At 38.0% G+C, this 20,969-nt stretch overlaps 1 protein-coding gene across 3 annotated transcripts in view; it reads right to left on the bottom strand.

Moving 5' to 3' along the window:
- Positions 1–20,969, bottom strand: part of KLHL13 (kelch like family member 13) — a 308,520-nt gene that overhangs the window by 186,181 nt on the left and 101,370 nt on the right. The window contains exons 1-2 of one of the 3 annotated variants that reach the window (XM_036270591.1): positions 20,809–20,902; positions 7,804–7,877 (exon numbers count right to left, since the gene is read on the bottom strand). The exons of 1 other annotated variant lie outside the window; for it this stretch is intronic. In XM_036270591.1, coding sequence (XP_036126484.1) covers positions 7,804–7,853 — 50 coding nt within the window. In that variant the 5' untranslated portion in view covers positions 7,854–7,877; positions 20,809–20,902. Of the gene's footprint in view, positions 1–7,803; positions 7,878–20,808; positions 20,903–20,969 lie in introns of those variants that run through there. One more of the 3 variants, XM_036270593.1, reaches the window with a different exon arrangement.

Raw genomic sequence — 20,969 nt, forward strand, 5'->3', positions numbered from 1 at the left:
TACCCAAAGTAATCTATAGATTCAAAGCAATCCCCATCAAAATACCAACAACATACTTCACAGAACTAGAACAAATACTTCAAAAGTTCATATAAAACCAAAAAATAAAATAAAAAATAAAAAGACCCCACATAGCCACAGCAATCCTGAAAAAGAAGAAAAGAGTTGGAGGGATCACATTACCAGATTTCAGGTTATACTACAAAGCCACTGTAATAAAAACAGCTTGGTACTGGCACAAGAACAGGCATATGGACCAGGGGAACCGAACAGAGAACCCGGAAATAGACCCAAGGCAATATGCTCAATTAATATTTGACAAAGGTGGCAAGAGCATACAAGGAGTAAAGACAGCCTCTTTAATAAATGGTGTTGGGAAATTGGACAGTCACATGCAAAAAAATGAAAGTAGACCATCAAATTAAACATACACAATAATAAAGTCAAAATGGATAAATATCCAGAATATATTTTAAAACTCAAAAAGAAAACTCATAGTTTTATTTTTATTGAATTTATTGGGGTAACATTGGTTAATAAAATGATATAGTTTCCAAGTGTACAATTCTATAATATATCATCTGTATACTGTATTGTGTGTTCCCCACTCCAAGTCTCCTTCTATCAGCATTTTATCCCCACTTTACCTTCTTCTACCTCCCCCCATCCCCTTCTCTCTATTAATCAGCATCCAGTTAAAGACTTGAACAGATATTTCTAAAAGATATACAAATAGCTAATAAGCATATGAAGATATATTCCAATACACATGATAAACATGCAAAGTGAGAACTATAATGAGAAACCACTTGATCCCCCAAAAGAATGGCTAAAATTAAAGAGACTAACAATATTAAGAGTTAGTGAGGATTTTCACTTATTACTGGTCACGGTGGACAAAGCCACCACCACTTTAGAAAAGCATTTGGAAGTTTCTATTAATGATAAATAAATTAAATACATATTACTCATGACTCAGCAATTCCACTGATAGGTATATATCAAAATGAAATGAGTGTACATGGACACAAAAAGATTTATAAAAAATGTCAATAAAGTATTATTCATAATAGCCAAATAAAGGAAATTAAGAGACTAACAACAAGAAAATAGATAAACAAATTTAGATACATTTAAACAATGGAATACTACACAGCAATAATAGATTCAAAAACATTATTTTGAATAAAAGAAGCCATACACAAAAGAATATACAGGGTCTGACTTCACTTACATGAAATTCAAGAACAAGCAAACTAATCCCAGGTTTGTAAATCAAAATAGTGGTTCCCTTAGTAGGAATGCAGGGAATTTGGACTGGAAATAGGTAAAAGGGAATTCTCTGGTAAGATGGAATTGTTTTATATCTTGAACTGCGTTGTGGTTAGGTACCAGGATGCAAGCATGTATAAAAATTTATCAAAATGTATATTTAAATGTTTATTTTACTGTATTTAATAATAACTCAATATAAATAATAAAAACAAACTCAAGCATGCTATAAACACTTCAGTCATGAGCTTGACTCTGTCCTACCATTTCAATTTTTTCTTTTCTATTAATTAATGTTTGTTACAGATGTTTCTCCTTTTCCCCCCACTGATTCCCCCCTCCCGCTCCCTCCCCACCCTGGCCCCAGTTTGTTGTCCATGTCCACTGCTCATGAATACATGCATATAAGTTCTGTGGTTTATCTCTCCCCCACCATCCCCTCTTCGGGGGATTGTCAGTCTGTACCCCACCTGCACGTCTCTGGGACTACCCCATTCCTCACACTGTTATGTTCATTATATTCAACAAATAAGTGAGATCATATGATACTTGTCCTTCTCTGTTTGGCTTGCCTCACTCAGGATGATACTCTCCAGGTCCCTCAATGTAGTCTCAAAGGACAAGAGATCTTTCTTTCTTACAGCTGTGTAGTACTCCATTGTGTATATGTACCACAGCTTTTTGATCCATTCGTCTACTGATGGGCACTGGGCTGTTTCCAGATCTAAGCTATTGTAAATAGTGTTCCTACAAACATGGGACAACATATATTCTTTCTGATTGGGGTTTCAGGATTCTTAGGGTATATACCGAGAAGTGGGATCACTGGGTCAAATGGAAGTTCAATTTTTAATTTTTTGAGGTAACACCATATTGTTTTCCATAGTGGATGCACCAGTCTGCATTACCACCAGAAGTGTAGTAGTGTCCCCTTTTCTCCACACCCTCGCCAACACTTGCTGTTTGATGATTTGTTGATGGCGGCCATACTGACAGGTGTGAGGTGATACCTCATTGTTGTTTTAATTTGCATCTCTGTGATGATTAGTGATGATGAGCATTTCTTCATATGTCTCTTAGCCATTTGTATGTCCTGTTTGGAGAGGTGTGTATTTATTTCCTCTGCCCATTTTTTAATTGGATTCTTTGTCTTCCTTTTGTGGAGTTGCATGAGCAGTCTCTATATATTGGAAATTAACCCCTTATCTGATATATCATTGGCAATTATGCTCTCCCATACAGTGGGTAGCCTTTCCATTTTGATGATTGTATCTTTCGCTGTGCAGAAGCTTTTGAGTTTGATGTAGTCCCATGTGTTCATTTTCTCCTTTGTTTCTGTTGCCTTAGGGGATGTATCAGTGAAAATTCTGCTGCATATGATGTATGATATTTTGTTGCCTACAGTTTCTTCTAAGATTTTTATGGATTCATGAGTCACATTTAAGTCTTTTATCCATTTAGAGTTTATTCTTGTGTAGGGTGTAAGTTGATGGTCTAGTGTCATTTTCCTGCATGTAGCTGTCCAATTTTCCCAGCACCATTTATTAAAGAGGCTGTCCTTACTCCACTGTATGCTCTTGCCACCTTTGTCAAATATTAATTGAGCATATTGCCTTGGGTCTATTTCTGGGTTCTCTGTTCTGTTCCACTGGTCTATATGCCTGTTCTTGTGCCAGTACCAAGCTGTTTTAATTACGGTGGTTTTGTAGTGTAACCTGAAATCTGGTAATGTGATCCCTCTGACTTTGTTCTTCCTTTTCAAGATTGCTGAGGCTATTCAAGGTCTTTTGTGGTTCCATACGAACTTTTGAAGTACTGGTTCTAATTCTGTAAGGTATGCCGTTGATATTTTGATGCGGATTGCATTGAATTGATAGATTTCTTTGGGTAATATGGACATTTTAATAATGTTAATTCTCCCAATCAATGAACAGGGTATGTGCTTCCACTTTTTTATATCTTTCTCTATTTCTTTTTTCAATGACCTGTAGTTTTCTGCGAATAGGTCCTTTATTTCTTTGGTTAAATGTATTCCTAGGTATCTTAATTTCTTTGCCACAATAGTAAATGGGATTGTTTTTTTAGTTTCTCTTTCTGTGAGTTCATCCTTGGTGTATAAGAATGCCATCGATTTCTTGACGTTCATTTTGTATCCTGAGACTTTGCCAAATTCATTTATTAAGTCTAATATACTTTTGATGAAGACTTTGGGGTTTTCTATGTATAGTAACATGTCATCTGCAAATAATGACAATTTCACTTCCTCCTTTCCAATTTGGATCCCTTTTATTTTTTCTTCCTGTCTGATTGCTGTGGCTAAGACTTCCTGTACTATGTTAAATAAGAGTGGGGAAAGTGGGCATCCTTGCCTTGTTGCTCTTCTTAAGGTAAATGCTTTTACTTTTTGCCCATTGAGTATGATGTTGGCTGTAGGTCTTTCATATATGGCCTTTGTTATGTCTAGATATGATCCCTCTATTTCCACATTGCTAAGCGTTTTTATCAGAAATGGATGCTGGATTTTGTCAAAGGCTTTTTCAGAATCTATTGATACGATCATGTGGTTTTTATTCCTCATTTTATTTATGTGGTGTATCACGTTTATTGATTTGCGAATATTGTACCAGCCTTGCATCCCTGGGATGAATCCCACTTGGTCATAGTGGATATTTTTTTTTGGTATATTGCTGGATTCGATTTGCTAGTATTTTGTTCAGGATTTTGGCGTCTATGTTCATCAGGGATATTGGCCTGAAGGTTTCTTTCTTTGTAGTGTCTTTTCATGGTTTTGGAATTAGAATCATGCTGGCTTCATAATACGAGTTTGGAAGTCTTCCTTCTTCTTGGATTTTTAGAAATAGTTTGAGGAGAATGGGTATTAGTTCTTCTTTGAATGTTCGGTAAAACTCCCCCGTGAAGCCATCCGGGCCTAGGCTTTTGTTTGCTGGGAGAGTCTTGATTACATCTTCAATTTCTTCTGTTGATAGTGGTCTGTTCAAGTTTTCTATCTCTTCCTGGTACAGTTTTGGGAGACTATGTGTTTCTAGAAATTTGTCCATTTCGCTTAGATTGTCGAATTTGTTGTCATATAATTGTTTATAGTAGTTGTTAAGGATCTTTTGTATTTCTGTTGTGTAAGTTATTATTTCTCCTCCTTCATTTCTGATTTTGTGTATTTGGGTTCTCTTTGTTTCTTGGTGAGTCTAGCTAAGGGTCCATCAATCTTGTTTATCTTTTCGAAAACCCAGCTCTTTGTTTTATTGATCCTTTGAATTGATTTTTGGTCTCTATGTCGTTTATTTCTGCTCCAATCTTTACTATTTCCTTCCTTCTACTTGCTCTGGGGTTTTCTTTTTGTTTGCTCTCTAGTTCTTTAAGTTGTGAGGTTAAATGTCTATTAGAGATTTTTCTTGTTTTTTGAGGTAGGCCTGTAGTGCTATGAACTTCCCTCTCAGAACTGCTTTCGCTGCATCACATAGATTTTGTGTTGTTGTGTCTTCATTTCCATTGGTTTACATAAAGTTTTTGATTTCTTCCTTGATCTCCTCGGTGACCCATTCATTGTTTAATAACATGCCATTTAGCTTCCATGTGTTCAAATGACTTTGCATGTTCTTCTTGCAATTGATTTCTAGTTTCATGCCATTGTGGTCTGAGGAGATGCTTGATATGATTTCAGTCTTCTTGAACTTGTAGAGACTTAGTTTGTGCCCTAACATGTGGTCTATCTTCGAGAATGTCCCATATGCACTTGAGAAAAATATGAATTCTGGAGTTTTGGGGTGTTATTCTCTGTAGATATCTATTAAATTCATTTGGTCTAGTGCTTCATTTTGAGTCTCTGTTTCCTTGCTAATTTTTTGTCTAGAGAATCTATCCAGTAATGTCAGCTGGGTGTTGAAGTCCGTTGTTATGATTGTACTGCTATCGATTTCTCCTTTGAAGTCCTCCTGAAGATTTTTAATATATTTTGGTGCTCCTATATTGTTTACATTTATTCTTATCAAGGTTATATCTTCCTGTTGGATAGATCCTTTCAATATTAGGTAGTGGCCTTCTTTGTCTCTAGTATGGCCTTCATTTTGAAGGCTATTTTATTGGTACCCCAGCTTTTTTTTCCTTTCTGTTTGCTTGAAAGATTTTGTTCCATCCCTTCACTTTCAATCTATGTGAGTCTTCTGTTGTGAGGTGGGTCTCTTGTAAACAACATATAGATGAGTCATGCTTTCTTATCCAATCACCTATTCTGTGTCTTTTTATGGGAGCATTTAATCCATTTACATTTAAGATGACAATTGATATGTACTTATTTATTGCCATTTATGTTTAGTGTGGTTCTATTTTTCTTCCCATTTCTCCTGCTAATTACAGAAGTCCTTTTAACATTTCTTGCAGTGCTGGTTTGATGCTAATGTATTCCCTTAGCCTATTTTTTTTTTGTCTGGGAAGCTCTTTATTTGACCTTCCATTTTGAATGATAGCTCTGCTGGGTAGAGTAGTCTATGATTCAGATCCTTGTTTTTCATGACCTTGATTACTTCATGCCATTCCCTTCTGGCCTGTAGTGTTTCTTGTGAGAAGTCAGCTGAGAGCCTTATAGGGTTTCCTTTGTAGATAACCTGTTGCTTATCTCTTGCTGCTTTCAGGATTCTCTCTTTGTCTTAATTTTTGGCAGTTGGATTACTATGTGTCTTGGTGTGGGCCTGTTTGGGTTCTTCTTACTTCGGGCTCTCTGTGCTTCTTAAACTTGAATGCCTTCTTCCCTCACCAAATTAGGAAAGTTTTCTGTCACTATTTCTTTGAATATATTCTCTATCCCTTGCTCATTTTGTTCTTCTTCGGGGACTCCTATGATGCGAATATTATTACGTTTCCAGTTTTCCCACAGTTCTCTTAAGCTGTCTTCCTGTTTATTAATCAGTTTTTTCCTTTTCGTTTTCTGATTGGTTGATTTTTTCTACCCTGTCTTCTAATTCACTGATCCGGTCCTCAGCTTCCTCTACTCTGCTTTTTATACCTTCCAATGTGTTTTTCATTTCTGATATGTCGTTTTTAATTTCCAACTGGTTGATTTTCAACATTTCTATGTCTTTTCTCATGCTGCTCATGTCCTTATACATGCTGTTGAGCTTCCTCAAGATCATGGCTCTGAATTCTAGTTCTGTTAACTTGCTTAACTCCACCTCATTTACCTCATCTTTGGTAGAGGTCTCTTGTTCTTTCATTTGGCTTTTGTTTCTGTGTTTCAGCATTTTGGCTATCACAGTGGGCTGTGGAGTCTGCCAAATGTTCCCTGTGGGTGTTGGTGTTCTGCTGTTTGTGGGTCCCTCTTCTGGGTTTGGATGAGGCAGGGAGAACCCACTTTAAACACCACTGTCAAGTCTTAACTTTCCTCTAGCTTCTTTTTGCCTGGAGGCTATTAATAGAGGTCACCTGAAGAACCTTGGTTTCTGAGTTGCCTGAAAAACTCCCTCAGGTGCTCAGTGTAAGTGGATTTCCCAAGGGTGGGGCAGATGCTGGTTGTTAATGGGCCTCAATTAGCATTTCAATGTCCGCCAAGAGGAGTTTAATCTCCGAAGTAGGTGCCGCTGCCTCTCCCCAGGGACATGGGAAGAAGTAAAATGACCACAGTTCTGCGTGGCTGCACTCAGCAAAAGCTCTGAGCACCCTCCAAAACCCGAGTGCCCCACACAGTTCCAGTCCAGTATGCCTTCCCTCTGCCGGAGCCCAAGGTGAGTGGCTGCTGCCAATTTAGCCTCTGTCCAGACTCTGCATCATGGAGCCGCCTGGGACTTTTAACCCAATGGCTCTGCTCCCAACTAAGGGCGGCCGAGTCTGCGGCACCAGCCGAGAGCGTAGCAGTCAGCCGAGTTCGCAGGACTTAGCTGTGGTCGCAGCTGAGGCGGCAGTAGCTTCCAGCTGAGTCCCCTGGTCCCAGCGGAGTTTGCTGGTCCCAGCCCAGTCCGCTGTGGACCGTGGGCTCCAGGCCCTCTCTCATGTCCTCGCAAGCCTATCAGGATTGAGTCAGTGTCCCTGGTTATGTGGTCCTCCAGGCTGCCTTTCGGTTGCTCCTTCCTGACGATTTGTCTTTATTTTTGTTATAAATCCAGTTTGGTCCTGGGACATGGTCTGTGTAGCTCCATTCACTCTGCCGGCATTTTTTCAATTACAAAGATACTTGTTGAGACATCTATTCTTAAGCAATGGATACCTGTATTTATTTATTGATATGTCTTAAAATTAAAATTCCAATCAATAGCTTCATTGACTGAATTTCATGTATTCACAATTTATACTAATTATGACTTCTAATTATTTGTCATTTTTTTCGTTAGCTCAGAACACATGATCACTAACATGCTTTTCATCCCCTTTTGTGGTCAATCATTCTTTTTGCATTCATATAGCAAATGCTTTTATTTCATGCCAGATATTCAACAAATATTTATTGAGTAGCAACTATGTTAGGTATATAAATAAGCAAGACAGACATTATGTAACTTATAAGGTAGACTGTTTCCATAAATATACCTGTTACGGAGCACTGCAGCAACTGATTCCCCTAGATGCAGATGATCCATCACCTCCACAAGTTGGATAAGTACCTGTTCAGGAGGAAAATAAGTTAATATTTACAATGAAAATCAATACTAGAATTTTCAAATTATGCTACCTTTGTAGTATTTTATATATTTTATGATAGAAATGCAAAATATATGTCCATGTACCTGGTATCCATATGCTAATTTAGAAAATTAAGGAAATTATGAAAGTTAATCTACGATAGTCAAAATATCTACAAAATTCCATACTTAATCATTAAGTAGTATTGACCAAATTTAATGTAAATCATTAGCTCACAATTACCCATGGAAAAACAACCAAGTATACAGAAGTTGGGTTAGTCGGAAGAACTGAGGGGTGTGTGTGAAGTTTGGTTAGACCAGAGAGGTTAAAGTGAAGAGTTGAGGCAAACATTCACCAAGCAGATACAGACAGGCTAACTTCCATTTTACCAGGGGGACTAAAGTCCTGAGAAGCCCATAAGCAGGGCTCATAATTGTAGAAGTGGTTGGTCAAAATCAAGGCTAGAAAGGTATAATATTTTAAAATCCAAAGACATAGGTAGTAGGAATAAGTATTGTTTTCCTGATCTGCACTGAATTTTCATTTTGGTTGTGCCTATTGATTTTTTTATGGGCAATGAGCATGTAAATTTGTAGTAAACTGAACTTCAATATACTGGTTTTTAGTAATGCTAATGCTTTATGTTCGGAGATGTAGAGTATATATTTTTTTAATTCAATTAATTAATTTATTTTTGTTACAGATGTTTCTCTTTTCCCCCCACTGATTCCCCTCTCTCCCTCCCTCCCCGCCCTGTCCCGAGCTTTTTTGTCCATGTCCATTGTGCATGTGTACATGCATACAAGTTCTGTGGTTTATCTCTCCCCCACCACCCCCTCTTCTGGGTACTGACGGTCTGTACCCCACTTCCACGTCTCTGGGACTACCCCATTCCTCAGACTGTTATGTTAATTATATTCCACAAATAAGTGAGATCATATGATACTTGTCTTTCTCGGTTTGGCTTGTTTTGCTTAGGATGACACTTTCCAGGTCCCTCCAAGTCGTCTCAAAGGATAAGAGATCTTTCTTTCTTACAGCTGTGTAGTACTCCATTGTGTATATGTACCACAGCTTTTTTATCCATTCATCTACTTATGGACATTTGGGCTGTTTCCAGATCTTAGCTATTGTAAATAGTGCTGCTACAAACATGGGGGTACATATATTCTTTCTGATTGGTGTTTCAGGCTTCTTAGGGTATATTCCTAGAAGTGGGATAACTGGGTCAAATGGAAGTTCAATTTTTAATTTTTTCAGTTAACACCATATTGATATAGACCAGTGGAACAGAACAGAGAACCCAGAAATGGACCCAAGGCAATATGCTCAATTAATATTTGACAAAGGTGGCAAAAACATGCAGTGGAGTAAAGACAGCCTCTGTAATAAATGGTGTTGGGAAAATTGGGCAGCTACATGCAAAAATTTAAACTAGACCATCAATGTACACCATACACAATAATAAACTCAAAATGAATAAAATACTTAAATGTGACTCATGAATCCATACAAATCCTAGAAGAAACTGTAGGCAACAAAATTTCAGACATCATACGCAGCAGAATTTTCACTGATACATCCCCTAAGGCAACAGAAACAAAGGCGAAAATGAACACATGGGACTGCATCAAACTCAAAAGCTTCTGCACAGCAAAAGATACAATCTTAAAGTGGAAAGTCAACCCACTGTATGGGAGAGCATAATTTCCAATGATATATCAGATAAGGGGTTAATTTCCAATATATAGAGAGTGCTCATACAAGTCAACAAAAGGAAGACAAAGAACCCAATTAAGAAATAGGCAGTGGAACTAAATACACACGTCTCCAAACAGGACATACAAATAGCTAAGAGACATGTGAAGAAATGCTCAACATCACTAATCATCAGAGAGATTCAAATTAAAACAACAATGAGACATCACCTCACATTTGTCAGAATAGCCGCCATCAACAAATCATCAAACAACAAGTGTTGGCGATGGTGTGGAGAAAAGGGGACTCTAGTACACTTCTGGTGGGAATGCAGACTGGTGCAGCCACTATGGAAAACACTATGGTGTTACCTCAAAAAGTTGAAAATTGAACTGCCTTTTGACCCAGCAATCCCACTTCTGGTAATATATCCTAAGAAGCCTGAAACACCAATCAGAAAGAAGATATGCATTCCTATGTTCACAGCAGTGCTATTTACAATAGCCAAGGTCTTGAAACAGTTCAGGTGCCCATCAGCAGGTAAGTGGATAAAATAACTGTAGTATATATACATAATGGAATACTACATGGCTATGAAAAAATAAGGAATTCTTACCCTTTGTGACAGCATGGATGGACCTGGAGAATATTATGCTAAGCTAAATAAGTCAGCCAGAGAAAGACAAATATATGATCTCACTAATACATGGAATCTAATGAACAAAATAAACTGATGAGCATAATGGAACTAGAAACATGGATACGTGGAACACACTAGCAGGAGCCACAGGGGTGGGAGGAGGGGAGACTGGATAAAGAAGTTGAATGGATTACCCAGCTGGTGTGGGTCAGTGGTTGAGTGTCAACCCATGCACCAAGAGGTCACCGGTTCAATTCCTGGTCAGGGCACATGCCTGGGTTGTGGTCCAGGTCCCAAGAAGGGGGCATGCAGGAGGAGGCCAATCAATGTTCTCTCTCATCGATGTTTCTATGTCCCCCTCTCCATTCCTCTCTCTCTAAAATCAATAAAGGGAAAAAATGTGTTTTAAAAGAAGTTGAAGGGATTAGCTGAAATATATATATATATATATATATATATATATATATATATATATATTTGTCATTTGATTTGTTTCATTTTTAGAATTATGAAGACCCACGAAATAGAGTGCTTTATTCCCTTTACTTCTTTCGCTTTTGTCCCTAATTTAAGGGGCAGAAAGAGGGCAAGGAATAATGAAGGAAACACTTCTTTCTCAAGCTTAGGTGGCCCATGGACATGGACAATAGTGTGGTGAAGACAAAGGAAGGAGGTGATGGAGGAAGGTGGAGTTGGTCAAAGAGGGGGAAATGGGAGAAGTCTCCAATAATGTCAACATTAAAATGTTTTAATTTAAAATTATCTATTGCATTGGGAAGATGCAATTTAGTTTGTTCATATTATTATGTTTGTTGTAAAACTATGTGAAGACAAAATAATTAAGCTAGAGAAAAAAGTGTTTTCTTCATTGTTCCTTGCCCTCTTTCTGCCCCTTAAATTAGGGACAAAAGTGAAAGAAGTAGAGGGAATAAAGCACTCTAATTCTTGAGTCTTCGTAATTCTAAAAATGAAACAAATCAAATGACAACAGAGCATTTGTATTTATTTCATAATCCTATTTTATGCTTATAATCCTATCACGATTTAAATAATTAAGCGGCCAAAAAACATCTCTAGCATGTGGGGGAAGGAGGGAGGGAGGGAGGGAGGGAGGGAGGGAGGGAGGGGGAAAGAGAGAGTGAGAGAAAGAGAGAGAGAGAGAGAGAGAGAGAGAGAGAGAGAAGTATGGAGACCAGACAAGTTTAGAAACTATTTCCATAGGCAAGGCATGAAAAGGGGGCATGGACAAGAGCTATAGGGATAGCTAGGGAGAACTGAGACATATAACTGAAGACCACAGACAGATATCAAGGGGAAAAGGAAATATCAAAGACAAAATCAATTTAAGTAACTGGGGGCATTAGTGATGATATCAAGTGAGGTGATGTTCAGAGAAGAAAGAAAAATATTGAAAGCAAGAACAATTATTTGGTATAGATGTATTGAAGTATCCTAGGACAAACCATGTAGTAACTAATAGAAAACTGGACATATAGACCTAGATTTAGATTGGAACTAAAAACAAAAATATAGGAATATTTAGCAACTTAAGTAAAAGCTGAAGTGATCAGATTGGGGAATATTACTCAGGAGTGTTTTGCCATGTGAAAGGTAAGATTCCAAAAAACATTGTTGACAAGAAACAGGAAGAGCTAGCAAAGAAAAGAGAGAGAATAGGTAGGAGGAAAACTGAGAGAATTGTGAGATAAAAGAATTGTGTGGTGCAGAAGAAAAATGGTTGGAGGGGATTCAACTGTTTAAAGCTCTGCCCAGACCAAGGAAGATAAAGCTAATTGATTTAATAATAGCTACAAAGTCAGTGATGACCTTTTTTAAAGAGTCAATATGGATAGGGAGAACCACACTTCAGCAGTTTGAAAAGTAAAACAAAAATAAATTATTTCAAGAATTTACAGAGAACTCAAATACATCAGGGAAGTACTCTATGGTAAAGGTGGCCTTCAAACAAGGGAAAAGGAGATGATTAAAAATAATTGGGGAAAAACTGAGTAGCCATTTAGAAAAATAAATTGATTGTGTACCACTTCACATAAGAATATATAAGAATAACCTATATAAATTTCAGAAGGATCAAAGATTTACAGGTAAAAAATAAAACTTAAATAGTACCCCAAAAAATGGAAGTGAAATTATTTATAATCATGCAGTGAAGAATTAAGCAGCATTCAAAATCTAGAAACAATAATAAAGCTGTTGTCTGATTATAAAAAAAAAAAACATTTAGAACACTATACTTCAAAAATACCAAAATCAAATGGCATTTGATAAACCAGAATAAAAAACAGTCACCATATATATGACAGAAAACAGAAAGCTAATGATTTTAACTTACACACAGATAATTAATCAATGAACAATAAAACACTGTTGTAAAGCTGAGCAAGTAATATAAAGAGCACATAGAAAATACAAACCATTAATAAAAATAAATACAATTTAAAATGAAGCATTGCTTTCACATATCACACACACACACACACACACACACACATACACACACAGTCTCTTTATATCCATTATTAGTGACAGGGAATTTGGATTTAAGGGGAATGCTTTCTTTTTTTTATTGTTGAAAGTATTATAGATATCTCCCTTTTTTCAACATTAACGCCTCTCCTTCCCGATCCACCCTCCTCCTGCCTTCTCAAGCATAGTGTTCATGTAGACTGGTTGTGCATATATACATATAAGTTAATTGGTTTATCTCTTGCCACACCTTTCACACCCCCATACCTCGGAGGCTTGTCAGTTGTTCATTACTCCCATAATTCTATATCTCTTTTGGTCCACAGCTTATTTGTTCGTTATGTTCCACAAATAAGTGAGATCATGTGGTACTTGTCTTTCTTTGACTGGCTTATTTTGCTTAGCATAATACTCTCCAGGTCTCTTCATGTCATGTCAAAGATCGTTCTCACAGCTGCATAGCATTCGATTGTGTTTATGTACCAGTTTTCTAATCCACTCATCTACTGATGGGAACTTGGGCTGTTTCCAGATCTCAGATATTGTAAATAGCGCTGCTATGAACATAGGGTGCATATATTCTTCCTGATTGGTGTTTCAAGCTTCTTAGGGTATATTCCAAGAAGTGAGTTCACTGGGTCAAATGGCAGTTCCATTTTTAATTTTTTGAGGAAACACCATATTGTTTTCTATAGTGTCTACACCAGTCTGCATTCCAGAAGCAAAGTACAAGGGTACATTTTCTCCACATCCTCGCCAGCACTTGTTTGAGGATTTGTTGATATCTTCCATTCTGACAGCTGTGAGGTGATATTGCTTGTTAATTTTAATTTGCATCTCTCAGAAGATTAGAAATGTTGAGCATTTTTTATGTCCTCTGCCCAGTTTTAAATTGAATTGTTTGTTTTCTTTTGTTGAGTTGTATGAAGACTCTATATACTTTGGATATTATTGCCTTATCTCATGTATCATTGGAAAATATGTTCTCCCAGTGAGTGGATTCCCTTTTCATTTTAATGCTTGGTTTTTTGCTGTGCGGGAGCATTATGGTTTGATGCAGTCCCATTTATTATTTTTTTTCTTTGTTTCTCCTGCACTAGGCAATGTATCAGTAAAAATACTACATAGAATGTCTGACATTTTTCTGCCTACATTCACTTCTAGAATTTTTATTATTTCAAAGGTTACATTTAAGACCTTTATCCATTTTGAGTTTACACTTGTGTATGGTGTAAGTTGGTGGTCTATTTTCCTTTTTTTTTTTTTTGCATATAGCTGTCCAATTTTCCCGTCAACATTTATTAAAGTGACTGTCTTTATTTTATGCTCTTGCCTCTTTTGTTGAATATTAATTGTATACACTGTCTTGGGTCGATATTTAGGTTCTCTATTCTGTTCCATTGATCTATATGTCTGTTCTTATGCCAGTACCAGGCTGTTTTGATTTCGGTGGCTCTGTAGTATAACTTCATAGCTGGTATTGTGTTCCCTCATACTATGTTCTTCATTTTCATAATTGCAGTGCTTATTCGAGGTCTTTTATGCTTCCATATAAACTTTTGTTCTATATCAGTGAAATATGCCATTTGTACTTTGATAGGGATTGCACTGAATCTGTAGATTGCTTAGGGTAGTATGGACATTGCAATAATGTTGATTTTTCCTATCAGTGAACATGATATGTTTCCACTTTTTTATATCTTCCTGTATTTTTTTTCAATGTCTTGTAGTTTCCTGAGAACAGGTTTTTACCTCCTGGCTTAAATTCATTACTAGGTATTTTATTTTTTTGTGTTGTTGCAATGATATATGGGATTGTTGCTTTTTATTTCTCTTTCTGAGTGATCATTACTGATTTATAAAAATGTCACTGATTTTTGGATGGTAATTTTGTATCCTGCTACTTTGCCAAATTCATTTATTAAATCTAATAGGTTTTTGATGGAGTCTTTAGGGTTTTATATGTACAATATCATGTCATCTGCAAATAATTACAGTTTCACTCCCTCCTTTCCAATTAGGATCCCTTTTATTTTCTCTACTTGTCTAATCACTGTGGCTAAGACTTCCACTACTACGTTGAATATGACTAGCGAAAGTGCACATCCCTGTCTTGTTCCCATTTTAAGGGAAATGCTTTAAGTTTTTGCCCACTGAGTATGATGTTGGCTGTAGGTTTTTCATATATGGCCTTTATTATGTTGAGATATGATCACTCTATTCCCATATTGCTGAGCGTATTTATCAGAAATGGGTGCTGGGTTTTGTCAAATGCTTTTTCTGCATCTATTAATATGATCATATGTTTTTTATCTTTCAATTTGTTTATGTGTTGTACCACATTTATTGATTTGCAAATGTACCAGCTTTGCATCACTGAGATGAATCTCACTTGGTCATAGTGAATAATTTTTTTATGTAATTCTGGATCCCATTTGCTAATGTTTTGTTCAGGATTTTGGCATCTATGTTCATCAGGGATACTGGCCTGTAGTTTTCTTTCTTTGCAGTGTCTTTATCTGGTTTTGGAATTAGAAATATGCAGACCTCATAAAAAGAGTTTGGAAGTCTTTCTTCTTCTTGAATTTTTTGCAGTTGTTTGAGATTAGGTTTTAGTTCTTCTTTAAATGTTCTGTAAAACTCCCCTGTGAAGCCATCTGGGCCTGGGGTATTGTTAGCTGGGAGTTTCTTGATTACATTTTGAATTTCCTTAGTTATTGTTCTGTTCAAGTTTTCTGTCTGTTCCTGCATCAGTTTTGGGAGACTGGTTTTAGAAATTTGTCCGTTTTGCCTAGATTGTCAATTTGTTGGCCTATAATTGTTCATAATATTTTTTTAACAATCCTTTGTATTTTTGTGGAGTTAGTTGTTATTTCTCCTCTTTCTTTCTGATTTTGTTTATTTGATCCCTCTGTTTCTTGGTGAGTCTGGCTAATGGTTTATCTTTTCAAAGAACCTGGTCTTTGTTTCATTGATCTTTCTCATTGTTTTATTTGTTTCTATGTTGTTTATTTCTGCTTTGACCTTTACTATTTCTTTCCTTCTACTTGCTCAGGGTTTTTCTCTTTGTTTATTTTCTAGTTCTTTAAGTTGTAGGGTTAGATAATCAATTAGAAATTTTTATTGTTTCTTGAAGAAAGCCTGTAGTGCTATGAAATTCCCTCTCAGGGCTGCTTGTGCTGAGTCCAGTAGATTTTGTGTTGTTGTGTGTTCATTTTCGTTGATTTCCAGAATGTTTTTTTATTTGTTCCTTGATCTCCTTGGTAACCCGTTCATTGTTTAATAACATCCTATTTAGCCTCCATGTGTTTGAATATTTTTGAGTGCTTTTATTGTAATTAATGTTGTTTTGTCATTGTGATCTAAAAAGATGTTTGATATGATTTCAATTTTCTTGAACTTACAGAGACTGTTTCTGCCCTAACATGTGGTCTCTGAAAATGTCTCTAATAATGTGTGCTTGAGAAGAATTTAAATTCTGCAGTTTGGGGGTGTAATTCTCTGGAAACATGTGTTAAATCTTTTGGATGTAGTGTATCATTAACAGTCTCTGTTTCCCTGTTAACTTTTTGTCTAGGGTATTTATCCAGTGATGTCAGTGGGGTGTTGAAGTCCGTTGCTATAATTTTATTGCTGTTGATTTCTCCTTTGAGTCCTCCAGAAAATTTAAAATATATTTTGGTGCTCCTATATTGGGTGCATATATGTTCACCAAGGTTATATACTCCTATTGAATAGATCCTTTGAATATTATGTAGTGGCCTTCTTTGTCTCTAGTTATGGTCTTCATTGTGAATTCTATTTTATCAGATATGAGTATTGCTACTCCAGCTTTTTCTTTCCCTTTCCATTTGCTTGGAAAATTTTTTCCATCCCTTCAGTTTCAACCTATATGAGTTTTCTGTTGTCAGATAGGTCTCTTGTAAACAATATATAGATGAGTCATGCTTTCTTATCCATTCAGCTACTCTGTCTTTTGATGGAGCATTTAATCTATTTACATTTAAGGTTATTATTGAATGTACTTATTTATTTCCATTTTTATTTATTATGGCTATGTTTCTCTCCCTATTTATTCTGCTTATTACAGCAGTCTTTTTAACATTTCATGCAGTGCTGGTTTGGTGCTAATATATTCCCTTAACCTTTTTATTGCCTGGGAAGCTCTTTATTTCACCTTGTATTTTGAATGACAGCCTTCCTGGATAAAGTAGTTTTGGATTCAGATCCTTGTTTTTCACTACCTTGAATAATTCATGCTATTTCGTTCTGGCCTGTAGTGTTTCTGTTGAGAAGTCAGCTGATGGTCTTATGGGGGTTCCTTTGTAGGTAACCTGTTGCCTTTCTTGCTGACTTTACGATTCTCTCTGTCTTTAATTTTTGGCATTTTAATTATGATGTGTCTTGGTATGGGCCTCTTTGGGTTCTTCTTACTTGTGGCTCTCTCTACATCTTGGACTTTTATGTCTTTTCCCTTCATCAAGTTAAGGAAGTTTTCTGTCACTGTTTCTTCAAATATATTCTCTAACTCTTGCTTATTTTTTTCTTCTTCTGAAACTCCTGTGATGAAGATGTTGTTATGTTTCATATGGTCTCACGGTTCCTGAGGGGGAGGCAATTGCTTCTCCCTAGGGTTTTTTGAGTAAGATGGCTACTACCTTATGAGGAAGTGATTCAGCATAAAACTACTGATAGCCTCCTTCCCAGCTCTCTTTACACAGTTCCAGTACAGTCCACCCTCACTCTACTGGAGCCCAAGGTAAGTGGCTATAGCTGTGACTTAGTGCACAGGTCCTTCACGGAAATGCCGGTGTTCCCTGTGCCTCTCTCTGCCTGAACAAACCTCTGCTCTGGTTATTTTCTCAGCTGTGTGTTATATGGGTGCTTTTCCCTGTTCCATCACTCTGTGCTGGAGAACCAGCTTGGGGTTTTAACCCCCGAATTCTCTGAGGGAACTGCTCACAGCTAAGACAGCCCTCAGCTGCTGCCTGAGGGCACCCAGCCACCCCACTCATGACTCTGCAGCTCCTATCAGTCTCAATTTAGGGTCATTTTACATCCCTTGTTATAACAATTCTCTCCAGCTGCCATTCAGTTGGGTTTTCCCAATGATTTTTTTCTTATTTTAGTTGTAATTCCAGTTTGGTCCTAGGAGATGATCTGTGTAGCTTCCATTCACTCCACCGCCGTTTTTCTCCTCTGGAATGTTCACTTTCATTCTATACTTTTCTGTTCAATCTATTTCAAAAAAAAAAAATCCAGCAAAAGAAAAAGTAAGAAGGAGTGTCCATGACATAGAGGAGACCAGAAAGACACAGTAACCTAGAATGTAAAAGTAAGTGCTAATTGTATGAAGAAAGGAATAATCCAGTTTGTCAGATACTCCCACCTGTGACACTGAAGAAACCCTATCCTGAAGAATTGAGGAATGAGAACTCGGTATGTTAACATAGAGGTCACTGGACACCTTGATAAGAGTGGTTTCTTTGGAATGATGGAGAAAAAGTTTGAATAGTGTGGGTTCAAGAGAGAATGAAAGGAAAGAAGTACACACAACACTTACAGAGATTTGTACTTTAATAAAGAGGAGAAAAATAGGTGGTAGTTTGAGAGGAATACAAAGTGGAAATAAGTAATGTTTTGTTTTATTGTTCTTTTATAATGGGAAATACTACAGCAGGAGAATCTGAAAAGCATGACATTAAACAAAAATCTAAATTGAAGAAGTTAAATATTACATAATAAATTTCAAAAGCATGTAAGATAATATTATATATGTATATGTTTATATACTCATTATATGTTTGTATACATGTGTAGAAAAAGCATAAAGATATTCATTGCAATGATAAACACTAAATTTGGGATAGTAGTTACCTCAAGAAAGAAGGGAAAGAAGTGTGATTGGGGAAGGATACACTAGGAGCTGTACCTTAATATTTTATTAAGGCTTTGAAATAATGACAAAATGTTAAGGTATTATGTAACTAAGTGGTGGTTCTATTGGTCTCCGTACTTTTCTGTATGCTTGAAATATTTTAATAAAAAATAAACAAAAACATATAATACATTTTCTCTTCCCTAAAGTAAGGACCATGTAGATGAGCAAACAAGACATGAAATATAAAAGTCAGCCTTTAAAAAAAAAGCAGTGTGCCTAGCCGGTGTGGCTAAGTGGCTACGCATTGACCCATGCACCAAGAGCTCGCCAGTTTGATTCCCAGTCAGAACATATGCCCAATTGTGGGCCAGATCCCCAGTGGAGTGCATGCAGGATGCAGCCAAATGATGTTTTCTCTCATTTATGTTTCTATCTCTCTTCCTCTCTCTAAATATCAATAAAGAAAAATTGTTTTAAAATAAATAAATAGCCCTGGCTGGTTTTGCTCCGTGGTTAGAGTGTAGGCCAAAAGACCAAGGAGTCATGGTTTTGACTCCGGCCAAGGGCACCTACCTTGGTTGCTTTTAGGTCTCTGGCCCTGGTTGGGGTAATGCTGCAGGAGGCAACAAGTCAGTGTGTCACTCACCTCTCTCTCTCTCTCCCCCCTCTCTCCCCGCCCCCTCCTTCCGACTCTATCTGAAGATAAGTGGGAAAAAACTATCCTCAGGTGACATTAAAAACATAAAAATAAATGAACAAATAAATAAATTAATTAATTAATAAAAACAATGTTTTCAAAGACTAAACTAAAAAGACATGAGTTGGAGAAAAAGGATGGTGGTGGGCAGGACCAGAGCAAGGGTGAGTGTGTGAGAGTGTGAGCAAGTGAGAGAGTGTGACTGGACATGAGTGTGAATGAGCAACCTCGAGCAGTGCAGAAACGTGGGGCAGAGGGTTCCTGTGCTATGGATGGGGAGCAGCCCACTACAATGGTAAACGACTCATCAGGACATTACTCCCTGCGTGTAATGTCCTGAAGGCCCTGCCATTTTGGAAGATCCATGGTCTTCTCTGAGAGGATGCAGTGGGGACCGGTTGGGACCAAGCAATCTAAGTCCACAAGTGCACCTTGCACCATCAAACCAGTGGACCTTACTGTGTCAATGGGGACCAGTACACAGTAGCAGCACCATCAAGGTGCGTGCTGTAGAAGCCTCAATCAGCTTGGAGTTGAGCACCATCCCCTACAGAAGCAGACTAATTAGAGCCCAGCACCTTCCCCCACAGCAGAAGTGACTGTACAGGAGTGAAGCCCCATCCCCAACAGCAACTGAGGCCAAGATACAATCCCAGCAGTAGAGGTTTGCGAGCAGACATCCATCCCCAGACAGCAGCAGCACAGTTTGGCAGCTGAGACCCATCTCCAGCAGCATCAGCAGGGGCTGATAAGAAGCAGTTCCCCAGCAAAAGCAGCAGCAAGGCTCAGACAGGCAGTGAATTTGGAGTGGAGATCCTCCCCCAAAAGCAACAAAGTCCCAGGAACCAAACATCCTCAGCCCCCAACAGCAGCAGAGGACTGGGAGCTGAGAGCACCTCCTGGAAACAGCAGCAGCAGTAGCCATGCAAACCAGGAGCTGACCCTTGCCCCCAGCAACATCAGCAGTGACTGATCATGAGCTGAGCCCCACCACACAGCAGAACACCCCAGTAGTGCATGAGCGGGACCCATGTACCCCAACAGAGTACCAGCAGGACCCATGCACCCCAAAAGCACCTACCATGACAGAACAACAGCAGCTGCCAGTTGTCAATCCTCCAGGACCCACAGTAGACAAGATGAGACATGCACCAAAAGAGTCTGGGAGGCACACCAACCTGCCTATACATCCCAACATCCCTCAACAGGCCTAGAACCACCAGACTGCTAAAAATGATTAGACAAAGAAACAACACCCAAATGAAAGAAAAGGAGGAATCACCAGAAAACAAACTACATAAAATGGAAGCAAACAACTGGTCAGATAAAGAATTCAAAGACTGACAAAAGATGGTGGCAGGCAGGACCAGAGCGAGGGTGAGCGTGTGAGAGTGTGAGCAAGTGTGAGAGAGTGTGAGTGGATGTGAGTATGGAGGAGCAACCTCGAGCAGTGCAGAAACGTGGGGCAGAGGGTTCCTGTGCTGTGGACAGGGAGCAGCCACCTACCGCAGTAAGCAGCTTGTCAGGGCTCTTCTTCCTGTGCAGCTGGAAGGCTCTGTCATTTTGAAAGATCCCTGGTATTCTCTGGGAGGAGGCAGCAGGAGCGGCTAGGGCTGAGCAACCTAAGTCCACCAGTGCACCTTGAACAACCAGACCAGTGGACACTG

Source organism: Molossus molossus, unplaced genomic scaffold, assembly GCF_014108415.1.
Source record: "Molossus molossus isolate mMolMol1 unplaced genomic scaffold, mMolMol1.p scaffold_m16_p_2, whole genome shotgun sequence".
Classification (NCBI taxonomy): Eukaryota; Metazoa; Chordata; class Mammalia; order Chiroptera; family Molossidae; genus Molossus; species Molossus molossus.